General features: G+C 49.8%; 1 protein-coding gene across 2 annotated transcripts in view; it reads right to left on the reverse strand.

Moving 5' to 3' along the window:
- The window catches only part of MED12 (mediator complex subunit 12), a 69799-nt gene extending 47305 nt beyond the window's left edge, over positions 1-22494 (reverse strand). The window contains exons 1-22 of one of the 2 annotated variants that reach the window (XM_034781089.1): positions 22146-22494; positions 20985-21176; positions 19332-19491; positions 17624-17799; positions 17325-17435; positions 16523-16777; positions 14932-15078; positions 14442-14541; positions 13948-14084; positions 12844-12975; positions 12219-12345; positions 11575-11804; positions 11054-11134; positions 9898-10071; positions 9398-9542; positions 8325-8443; positions 8013-8156; positions 7006-7169; positions 6591-6722; positions 5827-6054; positions 1369-1513; positions 937-1057 (exon numbers count right to left, since the gene is read on the reverse strand). In XM_034781089.1, coding sequence (XP_034636980.1) covers positions 937-1057; positions 1369-1513; positions 5827-6054; positions 6591-6722; positions 7006-7169; positions 8013-8156; positions 8325-8443; positions 9398-9542; positions 9898-10071; positions 11054-11134; positions 11575-11804; positions 12219-12345; positions 12844-12975; positions 13948-14084; positions 14442-14541; positions 14932-15078; positions 16523-16777; positions 17325-17435; positions 17624-17799; positions 19332-19491; positions 20985-21176; positions 22146-22283 — 3358 coding nt within the window. In that variant the 5' untranslated portion in view covers positions 22284-22494. The remainder of the gene's footprint in view (positions 1-936; positions 1058-1368; positions 1514-5826; positions 6055-6590; positions 6723-7005; positions 7170-8012; positions 8157-8324; positions 8444-9397; positions 9543-9897; positions 10072-11053; positions 11135-11574; positions 11805-12218; positions 12346-12843; positions 12976-13947; positions 14085-14441; positions 14542-14931; positions 15079-16522; positions 16778-17324; positions 17436-17623; positions 17800-19331; positions 19492-20984; positions 21177-22145) is intronic. The other variant, XM_034781088.1, reaches the window with a different exon arrangement.
- Between the last annotated feature and the right edge of the window lie 270 nt (positions 22495-22764).

Raw genomic sequence — 22764 nt, forward strand, 5'->3', positions numbered from 1 at the left:
GCGCAGGCTCAGGAGCTAGTGGCATGACAACATTTAACCAGGGCCCATGCGGACGGGGGCAGATGTGCCTGACTGAATGCACGAGGCTAGGGGTCAAACGGGGTCTGCATGGCAGAGGCTCCCCAACTCCATAACTATCCTCCTTCCCCCCCCGCCAAAAAAAAAACAAAAAACCCTGTTCCATACATCTCCCACCCACACCCAACAACCTTTCACGTTCACTCCCAGGCTCCTTTCCTCTCTCTCAGCTCCTCCATTACCCCCGACTCTCCCAAGCCTTTGCACTGCTTCTGAGGGGTGCGGGAAATGTTTCTGTATTGTATTTTAAATGAATTACTCAAAGCTCTAATATGCCTAGTAAGGAATCTGTTTGTCAAAAAAACATTTCCTGAACCTTTCCCTCCCCCCCCCGTCTGTATTTTGAAATAAATTACCAAAATAATTGAAACTGGCATGATTATATTGTGTTTTCTTTTGACACATAAAATATGCAGAATTTTAATATTCCACGCAGAATTTTTAATTTTTTGGCACAGAATTCCCCCAGGAGTACCAACTATCTATATTTCTAATGATCGAATCCCCCATTACTATTACCTGCTTCCTCCTAATAACTGGGGTTCTTTCCCCAAGAGAGGTATCCTCAGTGCAGGAGGCTACCATGACATCATTTGGAAGAAGGGTTACACTCAGATCACCTGTTCAGGGTTTCTTTCCCAAACATAAGAGCCAGTTATTTTCTTTAAATCAAAGGTCCGATTCTTAAAAGGTGGACGCTGAGCATATTCCATGGCCAAGGATTACGTGCAACATTACTGTGCCCAGGGGCTTCAGGGCCCCAGAGTCCCACTGCTGGGTACTCGGCCCTTTGAGCCAGGCACTGCATTGCAGGCAGCCTGCTGGAGGGCACCCTGTCTCTGGAAGGGACTCACTCACCAGCATTGAGGAGTGAGGGGATGGCTGCACAGCGAATCAGGTCCTCCAACAGCAAGCACTGACGGGCAATGAGAATGGCAACAAAGGTGGCCAAGGAGTCATGGAAGGATAAGTCGCTCACCTGGGAGACAGAAGAGCAGCCAGTGACCATGTCAGTCTCTGCTTCACCCCCTCCAGTTAACACTATATGGGCCTGACTGGGAGCAGGGGGAAGGGCAAGCCCAGCAACCCCATGACCAACCCAGCAAAACCCTACATAAGGGCAGCTCCAACACCAAAAGACAGTTCCGCATGTCCCGCCCATGACATCCCTCTCCCATTCCCATCTCCAGCCCCTTGGGGACACTCTCCCATGTCCCGTTCCATCTCTGCCCTGCCCCCTCCAAAGCACCCCCCTCTCCTCAGCCCTGTTATTTAAGCTTTTGCACTTACGTCAACATTGCAGAGGAGGTCGTTGAAGCCACAAGTCCCGTTGTTGGAGGAGCAGCACAAAGCCTTGAGCACGCCCAGCCACTCGGCACTCAGGGATTTGCAGTAACCAGTCAGCTCAGCACATAGGATAGCTATGTCATTGACTCTGTAGAGAGGAGCCATGCGGTCACAAACAGCACTCAACAGCCTAGCCCTTCCCCTCATTCCTAAAGCAGAGCCAGACTTTGGAGAAGGTGGGAAATTGCTGTCTCATTATTTTCTTTTTAAACTTTTTATTAAGGCAAAATTACAATAAAACATTAACATACTACATTGTACATTACTTATTTTGGCTAAAGATCCTGGCTCGATGTCTGAGGAGCCCTCCTCCTCTGAGTACGCTACAAAGGATGACCAAATTTCAAAATACCTATTGTCTTTTGGGTGCTTCTCTTGTGTACTTATGTGATAAAAAAGTCTGTATTTTACTATCCCATAACTCCATAGGAGAAGGGGTCACATTTCTCTAGTAATGTGCAATACAAAGAGTAGCTGCTGACAATGAAAAATAACTTAATTTGTTGGTCTATTAAAATGTAGATCCTTTGCTGGAGCATTAAACAAGCAGGTTAGGGGAACTCTTAAAAGGTTGCATTTTATTTCTGTATTATTAGGAAAAATGTGTGACTCAGTTTAGCCATTCACTTTGTATTGTGATCTACTAGGACTGAAGAAGTTAATTTCTCCTCTGGGACAGGGGAATAAGAGATAAGTGCTGGTCATCCAGATAAGACTGGGTTGGTGTGTGACACAGATATGACGGTTTGGAAACATGGAATATTCAGACTCTTTTACAGAAATGTGACAGATTCTACGGACACTTTGAATATTCTATTACTATTGCATCAACTTTATTAATGTTGTATAGAGCTTTATGGGCTGCTTAGTTCTTGAATTCCTGACTCAGTCATAGAATCATAGAAATGTGGGACGGGACTAGATGATCTGGCCCTTCCAGTCCGATATTTTAAGGACAGGTCATCTAGTCCAGCTCCAGCACTAAGGCAGGATCAAGTATTATTTAGGCCATTCCTGGCAGGTATTTGTCTAACCAGCTCTTAAAAACCTCTCAATGGAGATTCCACAACCTCCCTAGGCAACTTGTTCCAGTGCTTAACCACCTTTAGTTAGGAAAGTTTTTCCTAATGACTAACCTAAATCTCCCTTGTCTCAATTTAAGCCCATTATATCTTGTCCTGTCCTCAGTGGTTGAGAACAATTTACCATCTTCCTCTTTATAATCACTTTTGACATACTTGAAGACTTATGTCCCCCCTTCTCAGTCTTCTCTTCTCTAAACTAAACAAATCCAATTGTTTTCAATCTTTCCTCATAGGCCGTGTCATAAACATACAGCTACGGGTAGCATAACATCCCTCCTTTACCTGTAAGGAGTTAAGAAGCTCAAATAACCCGGTTGGCACCTGACCAAAAGGACCAATAAGGGAAGAAGATACTTTCAAATATGTGGGGGGAGGTTTTGTTTCTGCTCTCTTTGTTGTTCTCCCCGGGAAAGAGAGGGACCAGGGAAGGAAAAACCATCTCCTAAAACCCTACCTGAAATAAGCATCCAAGATTACAAACATTGTAAGTAATAGCAAGGAAATGCATTAGCTTATCTTTTGTTTTAGCTTGCGAATTTTCCCTATGCTAAGAGGGAGGTTTATTCCTGCTTTTTGTAACTTTGAAGTTTTGCCTAGAGGGGAATCCTCTGTGTTTTAAATCTTATTACCCTGTAAAATTACCTTCCATCCTGCTTCTTTTACTTTTTTTTTTCTTTATAATAAAGTTCTGCTTTTAAGAACCTGATTGGTATTTAGTGTCCTAAAAACCCACGGGTCTGATCTGTGCTCACCTTGTTTACCTATTTGGTTGGTAGATTATTCTCAAGCCTCCCCAGGAAAGGGGGAGAAAGGGATTGGGGGGATATTTTGGGGAAACAGAAATTCCAAGTGGTCCTTTTCCTAAATCTTCGTCTAAGTCACTTTGTGGTGGCAGCGATACCGTCCAAGGACAAGGAAGAATTTGTGCCTTGGGGAAGTTTTTAACCTAAGCTGGTAGAAATAAGCTTAGGGAGTCTTTCATGTGGGTCCCCACATCTGTACCCCAGAGTTCAGAGCAGGGAGGGAACCCTGACAGGCCGTTTTCCAGACTTTTAAACATCTTGGTTGCTCTCCTCTGGACTTTCGCCAATTTGTCCACATCTTTCCCCAACCAACTGTGGTGCCCAGAACTGGATACAACATTCCAGTGGAGGCCTTATCAGTGCTGAGTAGAGTGGAAGAATTACTTCTTGTGTCTGGCTTACAACATGCCTGCTAATACATCCCAAAATGATGTTTGGTTTTGTTGCAACAGTATTACACTGTTGACTCATATTTAGTTTGAGATCCACAAGTGCAGTACTTTGCATTTGTCCTTATTTAATTTCATCTATCTATTTCTGACCATTTCTCCAATTTGTCAAGCTCATTTTGAATTCTAATCCTGTCCTTTAAAGCACCTGGAACCCATACCCACCACCCAGCTTGGTATCATCCATAAACTTTATAAGTATCAGAGGGGTAGTCGTGTTAGTCTGGATCTGTAAAAACGACAGAGTCCTGTGGCACCTTATAGACTAACAGATGTATTGGAGCATAAAGCTTTCGTGGGTGAATACCCATTTCGTCAGTGGGTATTCACCCACGAAAGCTTGAACTTTATAAGTGTGCTCTCTACACCATTATCCAAATAATTTATGAAGATATTGAATAGAGCCAGAACCACAACGGATCACTGTGGGGCCTCACTCAATATGCTCTTCCAGCTTGACTGTGAACCACTGATAACTACTCTCTGGGAATAGTTTTCCAACCAGTTGAGCACCCACCTTTAGGTTCATCTAGACTATATTTACCTAGTTTGTTTGTGACAAGATCGTGTGAGATGGTATCAAAAGCCTCACTAAAGTCGATAGGGAAGCTAAAGGATTTCCTGCATTAACTAAAGTCACTTGGTGGAGAGGGCAGTTATTAACACAAATCCTTACTGCAGGTAAAAAGTTTGGGGAAATTTCACCCCTGGAAAATAACACGGACTGGTCTGACCTGGTTCAAGAGGCCTAGCAGACAAAGAAATTGTCTGTATAAAGTGACTGCCATGACCTAGAGAGCGATCACTTACGCTTGATACAAGAACTGACACAAAACTGTGACCAAGAGAGATAGGCCCTGCAGAGGGCCTGAAGTACTTTAATCCTGTCAGGGTCTCCAGGTGGCAAATGGGTGACAGCTGGTGAGCCAGATGTGTGTATAGGCTGTTTGTTGTTTTTAAAGATAAATAGTACTTTGCTTTATGAAAGCTGCCTGGTTACTGATTAAGCCTGTCACTGCCCCTGAGAGAACAGGACTGCAGGTGCTGAACTGAAGTCAGATCTGCTGAGACAATCACAGTGAATTGCAGGAGCTTGCAGTCTAAGCCCACAGTCTGGAAGAAGTGGATCGCAGGTTCCTGTCCAAGAAAAGTGATGGCTAGAGCCCGAGACCTAACTGGGCATGCCCTCAAAGAGTCAAAAACAACAAGGAGTCCGGTGGCACCTTAAAGACTAACCGATTTATTTGGGCATAACCGGACTCCTTGTCCTATTTGTTGATACAGAATAACACGGCTACCCCGTGATACTCAAAGAGTCAAAGGTGCAGTTAATTCCAGAACCGTTGTGACAGTCTGAATAAACTCTGAAGGACCATTAACATACAAATGGAGTTGCATCAGACAGGCACAATGGAAGACCAACAACTGGATATTAACTTTTAAGAACTAGCAGCCAAGGGAAGCAGAACGTATGGAACACGCATAACAGCAACTTGAAACAAAGAACGGAGGTCTCAGCATACAGCGCTAAGACCTCTGCTGCCCACAGGAGAGACTGGAATCCTAGACACTTCCGGGCCAGAGAGGCGAGTAATGCTGCCAGCATGGACAAGCGTATAAGACTTTTCCACTTTAACCGAAGGACCCTAAAATACCATATTCCAGCTGAGTAATATGTGCTGGTTTGTTTTGTGTCTCTGCAAAACATCTGCTGGTTGTGTGACTCCTGAGAGCAGCATTTCTCCAACAGGGGCCTAAACTAATTTGGACCCGATGGAGGAGCCCTGACGAGAAACGTGTGCTGAAGCCAGTAACCCAGGCTCAGCGTAGCAGGGCTCACCCTTGTAAAAAGTGGAGGCCTAGGACTAAAGGGATAACCTCCCAAAGAGACTGTAGGAATGTCAGAGTTACAGTATGCCCTGTGGACACATGACAAGTGGCTACTGGTTCCCTCATCGTCAGATTGTATCTTGCTGACCCCTCGAGGAGCACAGACACTCCTTCTACCTACACAAATGGAGCCACCTGAGAGGGGGTCTCAACAGCCCCAGCCCTGCGCCTCACCGGTCTGGGTCATGATGTCCCACACACACATGCATGAGTGCATTGCACACAAAGCTGTAGCGGTTGGCCGGGTTGTCGTTGAGGCTCTTGCCCAAGTTGGTGTAGGTAAAGTTGTGTGCGGATGGATTCTCGATGGTGTCGATCATGAACTCGGGCTCCCACAGCATGTTAGAATCAGAGGGCTCCACATTGCAGTAGATGGTGTTCTTCACCTTGGAGCAGAAGTCACTGGCAGGGACAGGAAGGGGAAGTTAGGCACTTCTGCAAACATGCTTCCCACTGCCTTTCACAAGCAACGCCGAGGCCCGGGGTGAGAGCCTTCTGCTCCCTCCCCCAGACTTCCCCTGCATCCTCTGCAGTGCAGAGAGCTCCAGCTTTTACATGAAGGCTTAAGGGGCTCATTCAAAAAAGTTCCTCCGTGAAGAGCCATGCCTGTTCCTTGTTGGGGAAGCCCCTGGAAAATACCAGAGGGGGTTCAGTGACCTAGCTTGGGGCTGCCACTTCCTCTTGCTCTCAGTGCAGCTCCTGGAAGTGCTCACCAGTCAGCAGATCAGTCTGCAGGCACCGCAGTAACAGAGATGGCCCCAGGCAACTACCATTCTCCCTGCGTGCCCAGCTAGACCTGAGGCAGGGAACCCCCACCGTATGTCCATGAGGAAAGAACACTAGCTGGTGGGGAACAGTGTGTGCAAGATCACACGCCAAGCTGAGGCCATGGTCTTTCTGAGGGCAGTGCCCTTGCCCCCAACCTGCCTCAAACTCACCTAAAGAGCTCCCCAAATTTACTCTTGAGGTGACTGCAGGAGGTGTATAGGTCGTAGAGGTAGGCCAGGATACAGCGCTCTGCTGAGGAGCCATCAGAGCGGTTCATGCCATGTTTCACCACCCCACACAGACTGTAAAGAGACAAGAAATGCTTCAGCAGCTTGAAAGGAAAGCCTGAAGGAGCATGGCATCAGACACAGGCAGCATCCACCCACTTGAGGGTAGAGCCCCAGACATGGAGACAATGTCCTCGGAGAACAGATCCCTCCCCATGCCCACCCCCTCCATGGGACAAAGCTCCAGGCACAGAGACAACACCTCCTAGGAGGACAGGCCCCTGTCCCCCCAACTCACCTGGGACAAAGCCCAGAGATGAGGCTTCCCCTGCCCAAGAGGGGCACAAGGCTCCCTTACCCTTCGAAGACCTGGGCCATCTGGTCTTGGTTCAGGATAAGGCAGGAGTGGTAGTGCCGCAGCACAGCCACGATGCACAGGCACAGGCTGGTGGTGTAGCTGCCAACTAGGTCGGAAGATTTCAACAGCAGCTCTGCCTCCACCACGCTCAGCTCGTTCAGCAACTGCACCCAATGACATAAAAACCCTTCAACAATCCAGACAACTCCACCCCTACAAACCCTGTCGTTGGGGCACCAGTCAGAGGGAGCCTGCTGGGTAGGCACCAATGCATTCAGGAGCCTGAAAGTCGGGCGAAGCCTGCCATCCAGGCCCCAGTCAGTTCAGGGGGTCTGCCAGCATTGGGGTGCCAACCAGAAGAAGCCTGCCGGTTGGACACAAGTGTGGGCAGTCTGGCTTCCTAGATATGGCTCTGACCTTTCACTACCAGGACCTGTTCAAAATCCCACATACACTCCAAGTAGTGGATGAGCTAACAGTTTCAGTTATGCCTCCAACTGTAGCAAATTTTCTAAAATATCATCTGGCCTAGTCTGCCACAACCAGTAACACAGCTTGTATTGCAGGGTGGCAGGACCTTCTGAGGGAGGAAACCACCCTTGTTGTTGGAAGGGCTGCCATGAACAGAAAAAAAAACGCTCTCGCTCAAGAAAGGCATCACTGCAGCTCAGGGACGAGAACAGTAGCAAGGTCCATTCCAAACAATCCTGAAACCTTTGGAAAAATGACCCTCAAAACCAGAGCCCCAAAGGAGGACTACAGCTTTGTGCCACACACAAGCATACCTCATGGCCACTCCCCCATGGAACACCAGAGAGTCTAAGGCCAGAAAGCACCATTATGATCATCCAGCAAGGACCCAGGCCAGAGACCCTCACTCAGAGATTCCTACATCCAACCCAATAACCTATGGTTGAGCAAGAGCAGATCCTTCAGAAACACACTTAGTGTGGATTTAACGTAGATAAACCCCACTCCGGTGAAGCACCTCAGACCCCAGGGCTCACCTGGATAGCGAAGTCAATGAGACCACTGATGTTGAGTGAATACTCCATCAGGTCAAAGATGAACTGCACGTGCTGCACCAGAGGCAGATGGTATGACATCCCTAAGGCAAAGCTGGTGATCTGTTCCAAGACATTGCGAGATACCTGCAGGCAGAGAGAGAGGCACAAGGGGGTATTAGCCCCTTGCAAAGCTCCACTTGTCAGATCCAAATTACTCTCCCACTGTCTCCTCTGGAGGCTGCTTTCCATGCTGCAGTGGGGCACATACAGCCAGGGCCCAGATTGGAGACTTCTCATTCCAGAACCCCATACCTGAGAAGTGACCTGGTGCTGATCAAAGTGAGAAAGGTGCTGGAATTTAGCAAAGATATCCTCAGCTGTTGGGAATGCCTCTGGCTTGCTCCTCTTCCTCTTCTGGCCTTCCTCTCCACCTGCCAAAGGCAAGAAATACAGGGAGCCATTACCAGACTACCTTCTTTGGGGCACAGAGCCACCCTACAGACAGCCACATGCATTTTCCAATTCCTCAGCAGGGAGCACGGGTCCACCCAACTGCAGGCAGAGTAAGCACTGGAACAATTTACCAAGAGTCACGGTGGATTCTCCATCATGGGTCATTTTTAAATCAAGATCGCATGTTTTTCTAAAAGCTCTGCTCTAGGAATTCTTTTGGGGCAGTTCCATGGCTTGTTACACAGGAAGTCAGACTACATGATCACAGAGGTTCATTCCGGCCTTGGAATCTATGACTATGAACCAGGGAGCCTCACGTTCCCCCCATTAGGGCAAAGGGTCTTGGGCCAACTCATAAGCTGTAAGGCCTGCTCTAGAAGGCATCAAATCCAACTCCCAGAGATGGGAATCCCTAATTAAGAGTGATGGTCAGGGATGGTGAAGTATCTAATCCATCCCAAATGAGTTAGCTATTCTCTCCAGAGCTCTGACCAGTCGCAGTTTAACTGCCCCAATGTAGGGGCTTCCCTTGGGAGACTAGACACTCTCACCGGGACTCAGCCTCAAAATCCCTCAGCTCAGTTTCAAGAGCATCTCATCTCTCCTTTAAAGGAGCATCCTCAACTTAAAAACACTGGTGTCTGCTGTTGTCACAAGGCACCTCTAAGAAGCCCTAGACTGACAGAGATTACAGAAAAGTGGAACAGACCAAATCCCCACCTGGTGTAAATCAATGTAGTTCCATTGGCTTCAGTGCAGCTGTGCTAGTTAACATTTTTCATTGGGTTTCCTGTGTGACAGCACACTGTGTCTAGTCAGTGTCACTGCTTCCCTTGCACACTCAGTCTCCCCTGTGTGCAGGTCTCCCAAGGGACCCAACCAGCTGGAAAGGAACACCTTCCTGGGGCAGGGCAGGCCCAGGCTGCACTAACCGGTCTCTGCTGTGCTCTTCCTGTTTAACACCTTCAGAATGTCTTTGGTTATCTTCTTGATGGTATGTCGGGCATCATCTCGCTGTTTCCCAACCCCAAACAGAACCACCAGCCGCTGGTTACATTCATGACTGCATGACTCTTCCTGGGAGCCAAAGGGAGACAACCACATTAGCTGCTTTCAGGCTAGATGCCAATCATCTCATCACACATGGGTCTCTAAGAGGAGAGGGAAGGTGCAGCTGGGAGATGACCCTGGGGAATGGAAAAGCAAAGAGCCACCCCAGGCGCCCACTCAAAGACAAACTGCCCCCAGCATTCAAGGCACGCATGACCATGCTCCTTTCCCTTTCACTGCTTAAGCTGCAAGGCGTCAGGCATCCCATGCTTGGGTGGAGCAGCAGCAAGGAAATGTGCAGGTCTCATGAGGGGAGGGTGGCGTGAGCCCAGGTCTGATACCTGGGTGAGAGGGGTGGGGAAGTTAGGCACAGTTCTCATACCTGAGGGATAGGAAAGTGCGTGGCATACTGGATGTGCCGTGGCTGGTCGTACAGGGATGCTAGTGTTCCTTCTGCGGCCTTTTCCTTTAGCAGAGGCTTTGCTTCCTTCTCAGGGTCTGGTTTCTCAGGGGAAGGGCTGGCCTTAGACTCACAGTGCATTGGAGGAGAGAACATCTAGGGAGAGAAGACAAGATTGCTGTGGTACGTGGCCACACATCAATGGTACTGAAAGCAGCCCACAAGGCTATTCCAGCTCACAGCTGATAAGGGGGGCAAAGCATGGGGACAGCACCCACCCCTCAGGACACTGCTCCCAGCCCAGGTACCAAATCCTCCTCCCGAATCTGCACATGAGTACAGCTTCCTGGTACACCTCGGACTGAGAACAAGCAACAGAAAGTTAGGAATTAGAGGCTATGATTCTGATGACAACACTCCACAAGAGCCAAGATTAAGGCAAAAGGCCCCCTGGGGGGCAGTGCAGCCCTAGACACCACAGGTGTCCAACACACACCTTGAAAGATACAAATGGCTGGAAAAAAGAAATTTCCCGGCGGTTTCAACAGCGATCATTCTTAGCTCTTACTGCGCATCTTCACTCAAAGTGCTCTGCAAACATGAATGAGCGACTCCCCACAACAAGCTAAGAAACACACAAACTAAGGCAGAGAGGTCAGGTGACTTGCCCAAGGCTGCAAAGCCACTGGACCACATCTCTTCTCCCAGGTAAGTAAGAGTCTCAATGTCACCATCCTTTCGCCACTTTCACCCTCCATACCCTGCACTGCCTCTCAGTAATGTCCCTCTCACCTCCTGCTCCCTCACCATTCCAAGCGACAAGCAGCTCCTGGGGTGGTGTGTCAACCCTACGAAGGAGGAAATTCATGGAATGGCACACCTGGTTACACAGCTGGATCCTAGCCTGCCTACATGCTCTGTACCACTCGACTCAAGAGCATCCACAGGCAAGTTGTGTCTACCATACCGTCCCAACCAGCCGCAAGACACAAGCCCTTTTGGCCAGGCCCTTCAATTCCATAGAGGACAGAAGGCACCCAGCAGCAAGTTGATGCACCTCCACATTGGCAAGGTGCCCAGCAAAGCACACCTGAGCTACTCACCAAGCACCAGGTAGGAGAGGAAAACAGGTACGTACCGAGAAATCAGTCTTCTCCATGTCATCAAAAAGCACGCTGGAGCTATGATCAATATCCATGGACTCCGAGAGGCCGGTGTCCTGGGGCCATAAACAAGGGGCATCCGTTAATTCTCCACACTGCACTAGGAAACGCGTACACCTCAGAAGTTTCCCCACAGCATTGTCCAGTCTACAGCTCAGGCAGAATGAGCCCCCCTCTAGCAGTGCATATGCCAGCCACTGTTAATGTCCCTTTGGTTTTCAAATCCTAGTAGCTTATTACATGCTATCTTATTAGAGCTGGGCTGCACGGCATGAGCGATAGAATCATGGCTCCAGAGCCTTTTCCATGCCACAGGCCCCTTTCAGCAGCTCAGAATTTAACCCTTCACCTTCAGGCTGAAGTTTTATAGGATTAGCCTTGGGGGAGGGAGGAGGCAGGTGGCAAGTGCAGGTACTTTGCAGGGGACAAGTCTGGGACATAAGGACAATCAGGAAGGAGCACTTGGGAAGGGGCCATGAGAGCCGGTGCGCCTTACCTCCAGCTTGATGCCACTGTTGCCCATCCCCTCCTTTCTGTCATGCTCCTCGGCGGGGTCATCGAAGGGCGAGGGAGGGCGGGGCCCATGCGAGTCCATGGCCAGGTCACCCCGGGAGATGAGTGTGCACATATAGATGTTGTGAGAGAAGACGTCATGCCGGATCAGCTCACAGAACAGCAGCACCAGGTTGAAGAACTCCACCTTCTCACTTTCATTCGCTGGGTCCGCTGGAGGCACAGCAACAGCACATGAAGGAGCAGGTAGCGCTACCAGAGTCCTCCCTCCAGCACTGCTCTGAGCAACACTGGCCACCTGCCCGATATCTAACCCAGGGATGTCCTTTTGCAGGGCTAGAGGAAGAGTTTTCTAGAGGCCCCTCAACCACCTGGCAGGATTCAAGGCAGGGCTAGGAAACTGCAGTGGGGATCAAGGCCAGAGCACACAGCTGGCAGAGGCAGCAACTAAATGCTTGGGCTCCTCTCCAATTAGTCTCAGCAGCAGTTACATTTCCTCATCCCTTCCCAATGTCTTGCCCTCCGGGCTGCATCCCCTCCTCTCCAGAGTCCAAGTGAGACTGTTGGTTTGTGTCCCGGGCTCAAGGAAGAGGGAAGGCTGGACATTAGCGAGTTCTCGTTACGTACTTAGCACAGGAGCCTGAGTGTCGAGGAACTGCATGAGGACGTCCTGGAAGACAGGCGTGCTGGCTGCTGAGAGGGAACCTGAGGAGATGGAGCCTTTCTCATCCACAACTTCAGAGTCCCCACATCTCTGGAGAGAGAGAGACATGAGTACAGGCTGCTGCTAGGAGGAGAAACTCAGTGTCCCCCACTCCCAAAGACAGACATTGTCTTTGTAGAGAGAACCTCCCCCCATAGGAGAAAGCCAGTCCCACGAAACCTTCCCATAACCCACTATGCACAGCCTCTGAGGAGACCTAGTGCTTCTGTATCTGTGCTCCAGAGAACCCGAGAGACACACAGAGCAGTCCCATACAGTGGTGTGGTCTCTGGCCTACTATGGGTCAAAGTAAATGTTCATGCCAAAGGCACTAGCACCAAGGGGCCTTTGGCCTCCAGTACTCAGCTAGCAGGCTTCCGCCCATCAGTTCTGGAGACACCACCTCACTACATAGTTATGGGAGATCTCTTCTTTGGAGAAGGTCACCCTTGCTTTAACCCCAGTGACCAACCCAGCAACTACTGTTCTCTTTCCAACTATTAGCTGCTGTTCAAAGACTTCCAGGGTCAATCAGGGACAAGGACTTACCTCGGCCTCTATTTCCGCTTGCCGCTTTTCCAGCAGTTTAGCCACAACCATAGCCCTGTGGCGTCCGGAGCGCTTACAGCTCACAGCCCACTCACACAGCAAGGCCACCACTGCGTCATCATCTGGGGAGATCTGTCAGAACAGAGGCATGATGGTAAAGCACTGAACCACAGGTAAGAGTTCAACCGCTCCTGTGGGCACAGGCAGTCAGGACACAAAGGAAGGTGATCAGCAGGAAGCCAACCAGCCTGAAATCTGCTCTACTCCTCTCTTCCCAGTACACACAGAACACACACCAAGCCAGAGTCTGAAGCGGGGTTTCCACGCTCCATGCGGACCACACAGTGGGGGAACTCCAGCAGCAGCTGCTAGTCTCTACCACACACCCCTGGGAAATCCCAACGCAGGGTTTTCTTCACAGAATTCCTCCTTTTCGGGGTCAGGCTGGGGCCAAGCTTACCAAGCACATTACCCCAGCCCTTCAGAGACTGCCCTGGCTCCCAGTTTCCTTGTGGGTGCGGATACTGACTGACCTCCAAACCTCTAGTCGTTGGGTCCCAGCTATCCAGGACATGCTACTTTCCATGTTCAATTGTGGTAAAAGAGCATGACTAGCAGCTCCTGGATTCCGAAGAGCAGCCTGTGGCCCTGAATCCAGCAGGACCAAAGTCAACTGCCCTTGGAAGCGCCCTGCACAGCCTCCTCCGCCCCCATCAAAGGCAATTCCCATTTCACAGAGGTCTGGGGCGGCATCTCTGCTCAGGACAGTCATTGTCGGCAGTACAGAATGCTCCTCAGCAGCACCAGACACCACCTCCCCCGTGCCTGCACAGGCTTCCCCTCCCTCAGAAATACAGGCAGCCCTTACCAAAGGCTCTCACAATGCACACCTCGCTCTCTCCCTAACCCAGGGCTGCGCAGACACCCCCTCCAATGGAGTTCCAATGTCTTGTCTGCAATGGGCCACTTTTCATGCGGCACCCAAGTAGCTAGTTCCTTCATGGTGCCAGCTGGACATAAACCTGAAAGAGAACAGCCCCCCCGACTAGCACCTGCACCCACCACCACCAGCACAGGGCATCACCAGTGTGGCCCATCACCCACCTCATGACTGTCTTTGCTTGGTCCCAGCCCAAATATCCTGTTGTACAGGGAATCCAAAGAGTTACTGAAGTCAGATCTCTCAAAGCTGTGACTGTCCAGAACTTCCAAAGTGTGCAGAACCCGGCCGATAGTGAATCCTGGAGCAGGACAGGGAAGGAAAGGGGAGTGTGCATGAGCAAGCATTTGGGCAACTGGTATCACAGACCTAGGAACACAGGAGGCAAAGCCCCAAATCTCTGCGAGCTCAGAGCACGGGAGACAGGAGACACAACCTATGGTTGGGGGTGGGCCTGATCCCCACAGGGCTCTGAGCCTGGGAAAGAGCGAGATTCATCTGCATTCTCCTCACTGTGGTCAAACGAGCAGAAAAGTGGCCAAGAGACAAGCCAAAGAGAGGATGACTGGACATGGAGCTCCTCAGGGCACTGGCTCAGGCTAACACGTCTGATTGCTAGGGACCGGGAGAAGAGACTGCAGATCCTGCAGTAAGTTACCTGCAGTGGTTTCCTGGCACTTGTCAAATGACCAGCGGACCTCAACTGCCTGGCCACGCTCCTTTATCTGCTGCTCAATCTCACGGAGCTTCGCCCGAACCTAAAGGCAAAGGAATTCCATAAACACATGCGAGGGTGGCCAGAATAGACGTGCAGCACAGAGAGCTGCCAGCAGAACCCAGGGAATGCCAGCTGCCCTGCCTGAGGCACAAGGCAAGAGAGACGCCGCCCATCCCCAAGTGGGGCGCTGGACACCTCAGGCACAAGGGAAGAGAGTCTGCCCACCCCGCAGGTCCATGGGTGCCCGGCTTGCAGCACAAAGGGAGGAGAGGCCTCCTGCATCTCTCAGTGCCTCAGCTGCTCAGGATTAGCAGTGGCAGGAGCACAGCCGGAGGTGCTGTTGCTTAATATGGAGAGACAAGCCTGAATGGACTGGGGTAGGTGCTAACGTCCTGGGCCCCCAACACTCCCTCCTCTGAAAGCTGCTCACCTGCTGGGTGAAGGCCGAGTTTCCCCCGGGCATGGGCAGGTTGGAGGGGGCAATAGGCAGATGGTCCAGTGGAGAGCCAGTCTTTATCCTGCTGTCAGTCAGGGAGTAATGCCAGACCAGAGCGCTTGGGCAGCACAGGATGATACTCTGCAGCAGACAGCCAAAGCAGAAGCACTGAGCATCTCCCAGCCTGACTCCTGGGTCCGAGAGCACCCGGCAGGGCTGTTCCCAGACTGTACAGACACTCCCCAGCCTCAGCCTCACTACACCTATGAATAGGCTCCCATCTGAAAGAGCTTCGAGGCTGGAGAGTGTGCTGGGGTACAGAGATGCCCTCTCTCCATGCAGGAAGCTACCCAGCATTTACTGCATTGGCTTACTTAGACTAGACACGTTTATGTAGCCAAGGCCAAAACTTCAGGTTGCCTTAGGCTAGCGAGAAGCAGATGCATGCAGCTCATAAAGACCCACAATAACACTACGTGAATTTCCCCGGCTAGCTCGGCCATGGCAGTTACACTAATGACACAGAGAGGACTCACTAGCAAATAAATCAGAAGCGTGATGGGGGATGCGTGTAGCCCAAATCCTGGAGCCCCAGGGTTTCTTATTCGTTGCTACACAGATTCCATAGTCAGACACCCCACATAATACAGGACAGAGCATTTCACCAAGGGATTCCCGCACCAAGCCCAGGACTTCTGATTCAATAGGTCAACAAGCCTTGATATAAGAACTCCAAGTGATGGACAATGTACCACATCCCTAGCTAACTTGTTCCAATGGTTAATTTATGCCAGACTTGCAGTTTGAATTTATCAAGATGCAACTTCCAGTCACTGCATCTTGTTCTGCCTTTCTCTGCTAGATGAATGAACTGTCTGCTATCAGAAATCTTCTCCACATGCGGGTAGATACTGATAGACCATGATCAAGACACCTTTCTTTTAACATACTTTTCAGTACGCTAAAAAGTCTGACCTCCTTCAGTCACTCACTGCAAGGCAGGCTTTCCACTCTTCTAATCACTATGGCTTGTCTCTAAACTGCTTCCAGTTTTTCAACAACCTTTTTAAAGTGTGGGCACCAGAACAGGATACAGCAGCCCAGTAATGGACTCACCAATGCTATAGAGAGAGGTTAACACCACCTCCCTAGGCCTATATTAAGTCCTATCTTTACGTCCTTTTCCAAGTCCTGCTTTCCAGAATAAAGTCCTTCATCCTTCAACTGTGACCTACATTCTGCATTCCCAGAGGCAAGACCTTGTATTTTGCCATATTAAACTGCGTATTGCGCCCAGGGACCCATCATCGTTATTTACCATCTCAACTAGTCTGTGTCATCAGCAAACTTTACCAGGAATGATCACTGATAAAAATATTAGAGAGTTTTGGGCCAACAATGGGTGCCTGTGGGATCCAACTAGAAACACTCTCTTGGTGATGATCCCCGCTCTACCAGCCAGCCAGTTTCTAGTATGTACTGTGCTGATTTTGCATCATACTAATATTTTAACCAGAATGTCTTCTGTTGACCCATCAGAGCTCCAGCCTCCTTCACCACTGATATTAACCCAGCAAAACCCTACCTGTAGAATGCAGCTGAGCCCAAATACCACCGGGCGGTGTTGGGGACAGAGCAGCAAGTCACTGAAGGGACTAGGGGGAGGATTTCCTGCAGCCGGTTGAGGGGCGGGTGTTGACGGGAGGGCAGCTCCTGTCTGTGCGGATAGGATGTGGGGCAGGTGCCCACCCGTGCCGTCCACCTGCATGGCAAGCCTGCGGGTACAGAAGTAGGCCAAGCGCCTGGACAGGTATGCAGACTGCACGAACTCTCCAGAGTACTGTGGGGAAGAAGGAAAAACCATCCCAGTTCCAAGCAACACTAGAGAAGTCCCCAGAGCCAATGCTGTGCAGTCGTGCCTCATGGATAGGGCCACAGCCTCGCCCAGAGCAAAGGCCTAAACAGCAGGGGAACCCTTGGGGAAAATGTCATCACAATGTTGCTTAAGCACCAGTGAGATTCACAGAGCACCATGGGCAACATCTCCCTTGATCTCAATGCACCCAGTCCCTGCCTTCTCAGGAGCTTGGGGGTCTAGTGTAACCAGCCATGGGAGCAGAAGAGAAAAGCCACTTCTATTCAGTTCCATCCAATGAACACACTATTGCCATCAAGAGTCCAGCCGTTACAGGTAAGGCAGGGACAAGGAGCTGGAACAAAGCCCCTTGCAGTAGCAGAAAGCAGTGGGATAAGCAGCATTCCCTTCTGGTAGCTGGTGGCTAATGTGGGGGGAAGGCACTCAGCTGGGAAAACACCCCAGGCTAGTGCAAGGCGGCTTGTGTTCCCCAGAGCTGTGTTGGAGGAGGTAGTTCTCTCCTGAAGCTCACCCGCAGCAGCAGAGGTAAGAGCAGTTTCAACAATTCATCTTCTCCTGGCCGTATCTTCTCAAAGCATTCAAGCACCCAGGTAAGGAATTCGTGTCTGTCCAGCATCCCGTCCTGGAGACAGACAGACAGAGTGAGAGGACCAAAGGAAGAGCATTGTGGAGCTATTCTACCCCTATTCCTCCTGCTGGGCCACCCAGGGGCTCAGAGATGGACTACATTCTGCAAAAACAATTTACTCCTGAGCCTTGAGTATCCCTTGCAAACCCCACCCCAGCCAGCAGCTCCCTTCAATACCTCACCTGGAACATGAACATAGCCAGTTTCTCATTGTAGTCCCATTGTTTCAAAGCGTGCTCCACCTCCTGTGGCATGGGCCCAGATGGTGAACCACAACCCTGCCCAGAGAGCTGCCTATAGAACTCAGAAATCTTCTGCAGCTGTTCTGACAGGTACTTGGTGATGATCTGTGTCCACTCTGGAATGAAGAAGACAGTCATCAGTGAGTAGGTAAGCAGGAAGAGGAATGGGAGAGGGCTGATCCAAGCAGGGGGAGAGAAGTCAAAGAGTTCCTGTGATGGAAGAAAAACCACAAGGAAAGAGATACACCTGTGGGTTCCAGGGAAAGGTGGAGAACAAGGGACATCTTCTGAACTGCATTTTAAAGCAGGTCTTTAACACACAAAATACAGGACGGCAGTTCGCTAGGCAGGAAGATTCCTTAAACGCCTTTGTTGAAGATCTGGCAAGAGCAAAGGGATGGAGGAAAACAGGAGGGGACAGGGTCAGGACAGCCTGATGTAGCATCCCCATTAGTGATCTGAGAGATGGGATCAGCAACATGTTCAAGGCCTTGGTCTTAATCTTCAAAGCAATTAATAAAGTATGTCCCAGCTACATTAAGCCCAAATTTCATTCCATGAACTGTCAAGTTATTTTGTCTCCTCTGGGATGATTCAGATCACAAAGCCCAGGACAAGACAGGTGAGAGCTGGGAATAAAGCATGCTTGAAGGGGTTGAGCTGTGGAAAAAACTTCCAGAGATCAGGAGATTAAATAAAACAAAACTCTGTAAACAAACATATTAATCAACCAACCCAATAAAATAAAAAAAGCTAGACTGTAGTCTTTGTCCCAGAAAGAGAGAGGAGCAGAGACTTCATAAAGTCCCTCTTGCTATTTCTTTTATGTGGTAAGTGCTCAGATAATATCGTGATGGGCAGCAGTATAAACCATAACAGACAGGCTTTCCCGTATGCTGCTAATTGGAAGGATCCTGGAATTCTACAGAAGCCAGAACTATGATCCAAAGAGGCCCAGCGTGGCTGGAAACATGCAGGAAATAACGGAATGAGATTCTGCTGGGGAAATGCAGCTAATACGTTTTGGGAGAAATAACCCTAAACCAATCTGTCTAGCTTGGCTAAGACACACCTAAGGGCAGACATAACAATCCACAAATATATTAAAAGTGTAAACACCAAGAAAGGAATGGAGTTGTTCAGGGGAGGAACAAACAGTGTGTAAGAAGGAGTCATGAGAGTGAACTGTGAAAGACTATCAGAAAATATTCGTTCTCAGGAAGATGTATTTGTCTGTTGTCCAAGGGAACAGGCTGAAGCCCCATTGCCTGGGATGTAACTAGAAGAATGAAAACCGCAGTCATGATCCAGTAGAAGGAAGCCTGTGCTGCCCCCTCCTGGCTAGAGAGATAAGGTGGGTGAAGTAATATATTTTATTGGGCCAACTTTTGTTGGTGAGCGAGACAAGCTTTTGAGCCAAAGAGAGCTATTCTTCAGGTCACCTCACCCACCTTGTCTCTCTAACATCCTGGGACGCACCTGGCTACAACTACACTGCATATACCCTCCCGGCTAGGGCAGGTGTGGCCAAATAGATCTTTTTCATCCTTAAGGACTTCTATTCTATCGAGGAGGTGCAAGCACAACAACAGGCAAGGAAGAGAAAACCTGGTAGGAAAAAGGCCAGGACTCCACTCAAGTCACTTACCGATAAAGGGATCAATGACATGCCGTTTTTTCACCTTAGTTTCTGTGATGGCAGCATAGTAGGCGCAAGTCATTTTGATCAGCCAGGCTGCTCTCATCACTGGAACAGTGTATTTTGCCAAGTAACCAAAGACCTCCTCCTTCTTACTAAAGATGGGTACCTAGAACAGAACAGAAAAAGGGAAAAGCTAGCTTCTGAGGATCCAGAAAGGAATCACCCCAGAGTAACATCCACTACCACCCTTGTGCCTGGACAACCGTGCACAAACTAAGTATCACACAGCTTGCGCCATTCCATCAGGGCACTTACAACATAAAAAACATTTTCCTGGGTCAGCAGGAAACAGGACCAGAGCTGAAGTGCAACACATGAGAAATGAAGCAGGAAACTGGGGAAAGGTACTGCAAAGAGGCAGGTCCGTCATAAACACAGTTCTTAAGGGAAGGGTGGATAACAAATCAAGAAGTGTGTAAGTACAAAAGACACACTAACAGCCTGTGAAAACTGACTTTTACCTGCAGGGGCCCTGAACTCCAGGACCTGGCAAACCCTAGCCCAGAGGTAGTCAATAGGTAGACCATGGGCCAAATCCAGACCACCAAATGCTTTTGAATTCACCCCAAAATCTTTTTATTTACTTATTATCATTGTTGTTTTATTATTTTCTCTGGAATTTGGACCTTGATTATACCTGGACTAAGAAATTTAGACCTTGACAAAAAATAAATTGACTACCTCTGCTCTAGCCTCTACATTATACACTCTGCTGCTACAATGATAGGAACTAAGCTTCCCCACAACCACTGCCAGGCTCACAAGCCCCCTGTTTATAGCCCCACCTCTACAGCAGACAGAGCTTTCTTTCCTCATCCAGCTCTGGGAGAATTCATCATTCCAGCTCCACTAGGGTAGCATCAAGGCCTAGCTTCTGGAGCACAGAAATGTAAATGCTCTTCTTAGAATCATAGAATATCAGGGTTGGAAGGGACCTCAGGAGATCATCTAGTCCAACCCCCTGCTCAAAGCAGGACCAATCCCCAGACAGATTTTTTTACCCCAGTTCCCTAAATGGCCCTCTCAAGGATTGGACTCGCAACCCTGGGTTTAGCAGGCCAATGCTCAAACCACTGAGCTATCCCTCCCCCCCTTAACCCACTCTCCACCAGGCCAACACACAGAGCCCTTCCCTGTAAGAAGGCAGCCACAGACACAGGAGTGTGGGAAGTCATTCAGCTAGTTATCACTAGACAATCTCACTACAATCTTTGAGAACTTGAAAACACCATAGCAGCATGAACTACCCTCATCTAAGCATGAGGCCAATAAAGGTAGGCGGCAGCAGTTCCCCTAAAAGCAATCGAAATTCAAATGAAACATTCAAGCTCTACATGCCATGAGACAAAGTTTAGACTCGTCTCTGAATAACTGGGAACCTTAGCTCTACAGCTGTGGAGGACACAGGCAGCCCAAGATGGTCCTGGACACACACTCTGAGCACTATAACCAATCTGATATGGAAAGAGAACAACCCTCTTCTAACCGCAAAACCTCCATTGCAGTCTTCAAAAATAGACAATACCCACAAAACCAGGTGAGGGAAGAGCTCAGACCGGACATGTTCTACCTTTCTTGGCAGCCTCACCTGCAACATACCTTTTTAGCCAGGTGAGTGAGGGGCTTAGTCCCAGACAGATCTGTGAACCAGTTGTTTATGGCACTCTGAGAGCGTGCTGTCACCAGCCAGAAGTTATCCTTCTGGTTCACCTGAGGTTTCCGTCTTCCCGTGTCAGGCAGCGTGTTGCAGCGCAGCTTCTCTGCAATAATGCTACTAAAATTTGAACTAATCTGAAAAAGAGAAGAGGGTAAGAAGCCTCTCACAGAACTGGGTCCTGTGAGCTACACACTAACCCCTTGTTAGTCTCTGGGAGAGGCCTGGCTTTATTAATTAGTTCCATACATTTGCTATTATCCCCAAAGTCTCATTAGCATGAACTTCCAAAACCCAATCACCAAAAACAGCCAATGGCTCCCTTTACTTCAGTCAACAAGATGACTATCTGCAGCAGGACTGAGAATACCTCAATAAGGGAACTTCTGAATTGCAGCGCTAAAATAGCCTGGTTTAGCACCGCTGGAATGAACGTCTCTAATTCCTTGGCAGAAGAACCCAACACTTGGCACTTCCTGATGGCCTTCCATCCGAGGATATCAGTGGGAGGGAGGCCTGGTGAGCACTAACACATTGTACAGGAGGCCAAACTGAGGCACAGGCATCTCATGACTCCCAGCTTTGTGTTTGCACCAACAGAGAAGTCTGTCTTCCAAACATACAACTTCTTATCAACCACAGCAATGTCCCTGCATCAAGCCAATACTGATGTTCTAACCTCCTACTTAATTTGCAGCTCGTGTGAGCCAGTAATCTGTCTGGATGGGGCATCTAGGTACTAGTTATCAACAGCTGTGGATAAAGCTCTGCCACCACATCACTGACACTGTGGGTCAGGAGCGGAGCAGCCTACTCTCCCACCGAGGTTGGGAACACAGCAGCCCACCACCACAAAGAAGGATAGACACTCCTAGAGCTTAGCCTTGGGAAGGCGATAGGCCAGATCATCACAAGAGTGTAAACCTGTCCACCCTAGAACTCCTATCCCCAAGACTCTGGCAGTGGGCCAAGATCTAGAACCACCACACTAATTATCACCAGTCTGGGTGCAGAAATCATTAAGAACAAGGCCTACCCCTAGGAACTCTAGTAAGAGGGACTCGATGCAATGGGGCTTGACCCCCAAAGCCCTGCAGGGATCTCACCTTAGCTGGATTAAAGTTGACATTTTTGGCAGTACCATGTTCATCTCCAGAGACTGCTGGCTGATTATTGAAACCCTGCTTCACATTTAAAGCGGTGAGCTCATCCTGTGCAAGAGAAGGAGGAAGGGAACGCTGCATGGCAGTGCAGCCCTACACAAGCCATGCAGCTCCCCTGGTAGCCCAGCCTGGAGACACGGGACTAGACAGTGAGAGAAAGGAGGTTATCCTCCCCTACTGGTCCCTGCCACAGCCCTCACTGAGGGAGGGCAACTTCCCAGCCTCATCCACTGATCTCCACAGGGACAGGACCCCTCAGCGATGGGGCTCATCCCCTGACACCCCCCAGGACAGGACCCCTCAGCGACGGGGCTCATCCCGACACTCCCCTGGGGGCAGGACCCCTCAGCGACGGGGCTCATCCCCCAGGACAGGACCCCTCAGTGACAGGGCTCATCCCCCCTGCCCCCCCGGGGACAGGACCCCTCAGCGACAGGGCTCATCCCGACACCCCCCTGGGGGCAGGACCCCTCAGCGACGGGGCCCATCCCTCAGTGACAGGGCTCACCCTCCCCCACCTCCAGGACAGGACCCCTCAGTGACAGGGCTCATCCCCCCCCCA

This window comes from Trachemys scripta, chromosome 9 (genome assembly GCF_013100865.1).
Source record: "Trachemys scripta elegans isolate TJP31775 chromosome 9, CAS_Tse_1.0, whole genome shotgun sequence".
NCBI lineage: Eukaryota > Metazoa > Chordata > Testudines > Emydidae > Trachemys > Trachemys scripta.